Source organism: Haematobia irritans, chromosome 2 (genome assembly GCF_050003625.1).
Source record: "Haematobia irritans isolate KBUSLIRL chromosome 2, ASM5000362v1, whole genome shotgun sequence".
Lineage (NCBI taxonomy): Eukaryota > Metazoa > Arthropoda > Insecta > Diptera > Muscidae > Haematobia > Haematobia irritans.
In genome coordinates, this window is record NC_134398.1 from 41,635,578 (window position 1) to 41,642,549 (window position 6,972).

Genomic DNA, 6,972 nt, shown 5'->3' on the forward strand with positions numbered 1-6,972 from the left:
CCCATCACTCGCTACCATTTCTCATTATTGCATTGCATGCTCTCACTCTCAAAAAAATGTCAAGTAACATCATCTTTACATTAAACATATTCCACTTTGACGAGAAAGATCTCTGTACTATGCATTAGTTCATTGCATCTGTCCACAATTTAATCTAAAAACAATACTCTTAAATGCATATCAGTATAAGAACGATGAAACGTTTAACTTAAAATTAGCAAAAACTTCATGAAATGATATCTACCCATTTTTGACGAAAATGTCTATAAATTTAATAACATGTGAACTAAAAATATTTCATTGAGAAATGTTGTACCAACTATTATTAACTATAGGAATTGCCAGTAAGAAATTGCTATCCGCTTTCAAGTTCAATTTTCGTAAAAAAAATATTTTCTCATACAAAAACTCTTTATAGTAAATTACACTTATTATTTAGAAAGTATTTTACATTTCATAAGTAGTTTTATAGTATGACGAAAGAATTTTTAACTACCAATTAAGAAAATTTTTAAGGAAATTTCCATCGTATTTTGTAGGCTATGAACTAAACGATTGCTACTTAAAATTTGTAAAATTTCCTTTCGAGTAGTTAATTTTCGTTAAAGATACGAAAAATGAACTAAAATTCTGGTAAATTCTTGTAATAAATTATTGTAAAAATCTTCTTAAATTTACGAGACAGTTTTTTTTCTGTGCGATTCGATGTTAAGCTCAATGACAAGGGACCTCCTTTTTATAGCCGAGTCCGAACGGCGTTCCACATTGCTGCGAAACCACTTAGAGAAGCTTTGAAACCCTCAGAAATGTCACCAGCATTACTGAGGTGGGATAATCTACCGCTGAAAAACTTTTTTGGTGTTCGGTCGAAGCAGGAATCGAACTCACGACCTTGTGTATGCAAGGCGGGCATGATAACCATTGCACCACGGTGGCTCCGGTGGTGGTATAGACTGTTTCGAGGGATTAAGTCAAAGGCACATGTAAAATCGACGAAAAAGGTCTATGTAGGCCTCCCATTTAATCTATTGAGGTAAACTATGTTCGTCAGATTAAAAATATTGTCGACGGTGGAATACTCCTTCCTAAATCCTGCTTGATACTCATTTAAAATTTGGTTATGGTCGATCCATTCATTTATTCTGTTCAGCAGAATATTGCAGAATATTTTGCAAATCGTATCAATCAAGGAGAGACCTCTATAATTCGTAGGTACATTTGGATCACCCTTCTTATACAAGGGAATAAAAATAGACTCCCTGAAAGGCATGAGGGATTTCCTCATGGAGGAAGATGTAGTTGAACATTTCTAAAACATGTTGCAAGAAACACTGTGGCGCATACTTATAGAACTCATAAGGGATACCATCAGGGCCTGGTGATTTGCCCGTCTTGAGATCCTTTGTGACATGATAAAGTTCACAATATTCAATCGGCGAGTCCAAAATTGGATCTAGTAAGTAAGGCGAACACCAACTCATAGTTAAGTGATTAGGGTCGTCAAGTAGTAATGAACCAAAATGTGATAGAAAATCCCCAGCGGTTATATGTAATCTTCCGTTACCTGTCTTTCCTCTCAAAGACTTCGCGAGGTTCCACCAAGCCCTTCCATCGGCTACCCTGTCTAACTTCGCAATATCTTGATTGTAACGATACTCGTTTCTCGCGGCATAAGTCCTGAAATTTTGCCCTTGGCGAATAATAAGGAAAAATTACCTTACTTCAAAGACATAAGACTTTAATGGAGGGGCGCAAATTTCAAAAATTCGTGTCCTAAATTTAAAGTAAACAATTCTTAAAAAAAGATTATAAACTTTATTTTATTTGATTTTTTTTTATTAAAAAAAAATGTGTCTTTAATATTGTGTAAATTGCGCATTCTAAAATTCAGGTAGCATAATCTTCCATATTAAATCAATATTTTTTTTCAGTGTGTACTTACTTAAAATGAATTTTGTAATCTTTGTTTCAATTATTTTTTTATTCAACTCCAGATACTTATTTTCGAATTTTAATTTATTTTTAAGAATCGAAATTTTATTCTGAAATTTATACAAATCACTTTGTTAATATATCTACAGAAGAAATCCGAAGTTTTGATAAATGATTATTCTTTTAGTTTTATGTAAAGTCCGATTTTTTTTTGTATATGCCTGTTAATTATTTATTCCACAAAATTTCCAAACAACGTAGTTGCCAAAGCTTTTATAGCTATACCCAAAGCTATTGCCATTATCTTTAGATATTTCTCTCTCCACTCAAGGAAAACTCCAAATCTACAATTAATTTTTCCCAACTTCTTTTCTTGTTCCATTTCCTTCTCAAATAGGTTTTGTACATCTTCCAAAGTATCCATTTGCGAATCAAAATCATTTTTCGATTGAAATTCGTTAAACCATTTAATTAAATCTTTGTTTTCTTCTCGACCTCGATCATCCAGATTATTAAGGAAATGTTCCATTTGTTTTTTGAGTTTTGGTAAAAATTCCTTAAATGATTCTTCATCTAGTTCCTCTTCCTTTCCTGGATGTTGTTGTTGATGTTTACGCCATATTTCATGAATATCCTCATTATCGATTTCTTGTACCAAACGAACAACATTAAAAAATCCCGAATGCATTTTACTTTGAGCATCACAATTTAGAGGGTCCTTTATAAAGCTCTCCGTATTATGTATGACATTTTCTAAATTTTCTTTTAAATCTTTATGCTTTTGGATTTCTTTGATGGCGAGATGATCTTTATTTTGCTCTAACCATTCATTGTAGTCCTTTAATATCTGAGGATATGTTTTAGTTTGGCTTAGGACAATACCGGAGCTGATATTATTCATTTGAATTAAAATGGAATCGAATATTTCATAGCGTTCTTGATAGTATGAGGGAGGCTGAGGATCCGAGTTTAATGTGGGAGCTGCTGCAGAGATCTAGAAAGAAAGTGAGGCAAAAAATATTTTATTGGATATTTTGTCAACGTTTTATTTCTATAGAAAATTTTGTCTAAATTCGATTTCTATCGAAAATTTTGTCCAAAATTTTATTTCTATAGAAAATTTTGTCAAAATTTTATTTCTATAGAAAATTTTGTCAAAATTTTATTTCTATTGAAAATTTTATTTCTATAAAAATTTTTCTGAAAACTTTATTTCTGTAGAAAATTTTCTAAAAATTTTTATTTCTATAGAAAATTTTCTGAAAATTTTATTTTTATAGAAATTTTTCTGAAAACTTTATTTCTACAGAAAATTGTCTGAAAATTTTATTTCTATAGAAAATTTTCTGAAAATGTTATTTCTATAGAAATTTTTCTGAAAACTTTATTTCTGTAGAAAATTTTCTAAAAATTTTATTTCTACAGAAAATTTTCTAAAATTGTTTATTTCTATAGAGAATTTTCTGAAAACTTTATTTCTGTAGAAAATTTTCTAAAAATTTTATTTCTATAGAAAATTTTCTGAAATTTTTATTTCTATAGAAAATTTTCTGAAAATGTTATTTCTATAGAAAATTTTTTGAAAATTTTATTTCTATAGAAATTTTTCTGAAAATATTATTTCTATAGAAAACTTTCTGAAAATTTTATGAAAACTTTATTTCTGTAGAAAATTTTCTAAAAATTGTATTTCTATAGTAAATTTTGTCAATTCTATTTCTATAGTAAGTTGTGTCAAATTTTTTTTTTTTTTCTATAGAAAATTTCCTGAAAATTTATTTATATAGAGAATTTTCTGAATTTTTTTTTTCTGTAGAACATTTTCTTAAAATGTTATTTCTATAGAAAATTTTCTGAAAATTTTATTTCTATAGAAAATTTGTAGCCTTGAAAACGGTCTGACGAAGTCAACCGAAATATCGGAAAATAAAAAAAAAACTAGAAACCAACAATTTCGAGTTTAATTTATAGACCTACAGCCGAGATTATGAGATAAAAATCATAAAAATTAAAATAAAAGGTCAACAATATCAACAAAAAATATAGAAAATTTTCTAAAAATTTTATTTCTATGGAAAATTTTCTGAAAATTTTATTTCTATGGAAAATTTTCTGAAAATTTTATTTATGTAGAACATTTATTTTATTTATGTACATCATTTTCTGAAAATTTTATTTCTATAGACAATTTTCTTAAAGTTTTATTGCTATAGAAATTTTTTCTGAAAATTTTATTGCTATAGAAATTTTTTCTGAAAACTGTATTTCTATAGAAAATTTTCTGAAAATTTTATTTCTGTAGAAAATTTTCTCAAAATTGTATTTCTATAGCAAATTTTCTAAAAATTTTATTTGTATAGAAAATTTTCTGAAAATGTTATTTCTATAGAAAATTTTCTGAAAATTTTATTTCTGTAGAAAATTTTCTGAAAATTTTCTGAAAATTTTATTTCTGTAGAACATTTTCTGAAAATTTTATTTTTATAGTAAATTTTGTCAATTTTCTTTTCTATAGTAAGTTTTGTCAATTTTTTTTTCTATCGAAAATTTTCTAAAAATTTTATTTTTATACAATTTTTTTCTGAAAATTTTAATTCAACAGAAAATTTCTAGGAAATTTTTATTTCTATAGAACATTTTTTGAAAATTTTATTTCTATAGATAATTTCCTGAAAATTTTCTAAAAATGTTTTTTCGGTAGAACATTTTCTTAAAATTTTATTTCTATAGAAAATTTTCTGAAATGTTTATTTCTATACAAAATTTTCTGAAAATTTTATTTTACAGAAAATTTTCTGAAATGTTTAGTTCTATAGAAAATTTTCTGAAAATTTTATTTCTATAGAAAATTTTCTGAAATGTTTATTTCTATAGAAAATTTTCTGAAAATTTTCTATTTTTCAACTGAATTCAAATCGATGATTTGACAGTGGCATTGGAAAAGAGATATGTTTGTTTTGTATTTATTTCGGCATAAGCCGGCTATCAATGTAAAGCCTTTTTTCGGAGGGTCCAAGTGTGGTTTATTGTTGGGTTTAATGAACTGCCTGAATTTATTCTGATAATTGGTTGATAGTTTTGCTGCAAGTAGAGGATGCTGATGAGGAATGTGGTAATTCCGAAACGTGCGTCCATCCAACCATCTTGCAGTCTATAGGGCTTTGCCCAAATAAATTTGACAAGCATACTTTTCCTCTGTTGGTTAAGCTACACTTGTAGTATAGTCAATGTATGGTTTTAGGATTAAGCTGCAATAAAAACAACAACAAAATTTTGTTTCTATAGAACATTTTCTGAAATGTTTATTTCTATAGAAAATTTAGTCAAAATATTATTTCTATAAAAATATTTTCACAATTTTATTTCTATAGAAAATTTTCTAAAATTTTATTTCTATAAAATCGACAAATACAATCGCAGTGCTTCGAAAAACGTCGATGACATCGTGATCGATGATGAATCGTCGATTTACGTGTATGAGCCTAAAAGTAAGTTGGTGTTAAACCCCATTAAGCGGTTTTAACCGGTTAACCGGGTTTGAGCTAAATAAGAACCGAAACCCTGTTTTCAAAAAAATTGTGATTTTTGGATAAAAAAAAAAAAACAAATGACACCCTAGCATGTCAAAGTGTATGATCTATATAATGGGGATTATTTTGAAAAAAAAAAGAATGAAGCGATTTTCGAATTTTAATATTCAACCCTCGTAGCGTACCCTATAAAAGCCGTAGTTCAGATTGTTGTTTGTGGGCATCTTAAAGAATCACTTTCACTTATCTGATATCTTGGATATTCATCACACAAGCCAAGTTTTTCCAAACGAAATTTATGTGTACTTAAAAGCAAATATTATTTTATTACCGTAATTATTTTATACTTATCAAATTTTAAATGATTGAAAAATATATTGATCTTCACTCATATTTCTAATATTATTTGAGCTTACCTCTATTGCTGCAACAGCAACAAATATTTTTATTAAAATTTTCATTATTTTTGCGTCTATTGTCTCCTCTTTCCACCTATATCTGTCTATGTCGAATGATTGTGAATGTTTAACACACATTTTGAACGAAAATCGAAATAATTGAATTATGTGTATATTATAATTTAATTTTTGTTGTTAATAGATTTTCAATTTACACCATTTCCTGTTTGTTAAATACTAGAAAGTTTGTGATTTACATACAAATCTAAAATAATTTGAATTATATTTTTATTGAAAAATTTTCTTAGGAAATGATATACAAATAAATACATTCTTATCTCGTTTTGTATTTGTATGATTAGTTGTTTTTGTTATTTAATAATATATAAAAACTGATAATGATTTCTCGGTAGTACAAAGTAATCGCATATATACCACAGAACCTATATGGTTGAAATTTTTAAGGAATATACACCGAATAATTTCTCTTCTTAAAGAGAAGGAAAATTTTCGTTTAAAGTACGAAATATGTTATTATTGTATAAACAAATAAATGTTTCATTAAATGTACGAAATTTTACATTATTTTAAAGTAATTCGTTTTTCAGAGATTTAATGGAAATTTGGACTGTTGTTGTAGGTAGTACATTTAACGTACCTTAGTACCAAAGTGTAGGTTAAAGGTTAAAGTGGCAGCCCGATTAAGATTCAGGCTCACTTAGGCTATTCAGTCCATTGTGATAGATCTTAATGGGGAATATTTTGAAAAACAATAAAGAAAAAAAATCGAAAAAAATTATACGCAAAAAAATAATTCTTTCCTCCCAAACGAAATTTTAGACAAACAAAGATCTTTTCTCATTTGCTGTAAGGAAGGTTATTTGCAAGAAAAGTATATAATTTTATTCTTTTCCAAGATGTAAAAACAATTTCATAAAGACTTACTCAAAACAAAAACACTCTTTTCTGACTAATTGCATTTCCCTCACATCTTTCTCACTTCCACGAGGTTTTTTAGTTCTTAGCACCTTTTTCTGTAATACAAACAATGTAGAAGAAATTATTCGAGTTTATAAATTTTTAAAATTTTACCTTTCGCCTGGACGGAGATT

General features: G+C 27.4%; 1 protein-coding gene across 1 annotated transcript; it reads right to left on the reverse strand.

Moving 5' to 3' along the window:
* Positions 1–1,998: 1,998 nt before the first annotated feature.
* On the reverse strand, positions 1,999–6,028 carry OS9 (Olfactory-specific 9). The gene is made up of 2 exons (XM_075293848.1): positions 5,879–6,028; positions 1,999–2,926 (listed from the first exon to the last, which is right to left on the reverse strand). Exons 1-2 carry the CDS (start codon positions 5,996–5,998, stop codon positions 2,165–2,167), a joined length of 882 nt encoding a protein of 293 aa, XP_075149963.1. The 5' UTR covers positions 5,999–6,028; the 3' UTR covers positions 1,999–2,164.
* Between the last annotated feature and the right edge of the window lie 944 nt (positions 6,029–6,972).

Bases quoted from the DNA above. Each gene is read 5' to 3' on its own strand.
- OS9 (XM_075293848.1), bottom strand. From the start codon at position 5,998: ATGTGTGTTAAACATTCACAATCATTCGACATAGACAGATATAGGTGG. The intron at 2,927-5,878 runs GTAAGCTCAAAT...CTTTCTTTCTAG, and splicing joins TTGCTGTTGCAGCAATAGAG to ATCTCTGCAGCAGCTCCCAC.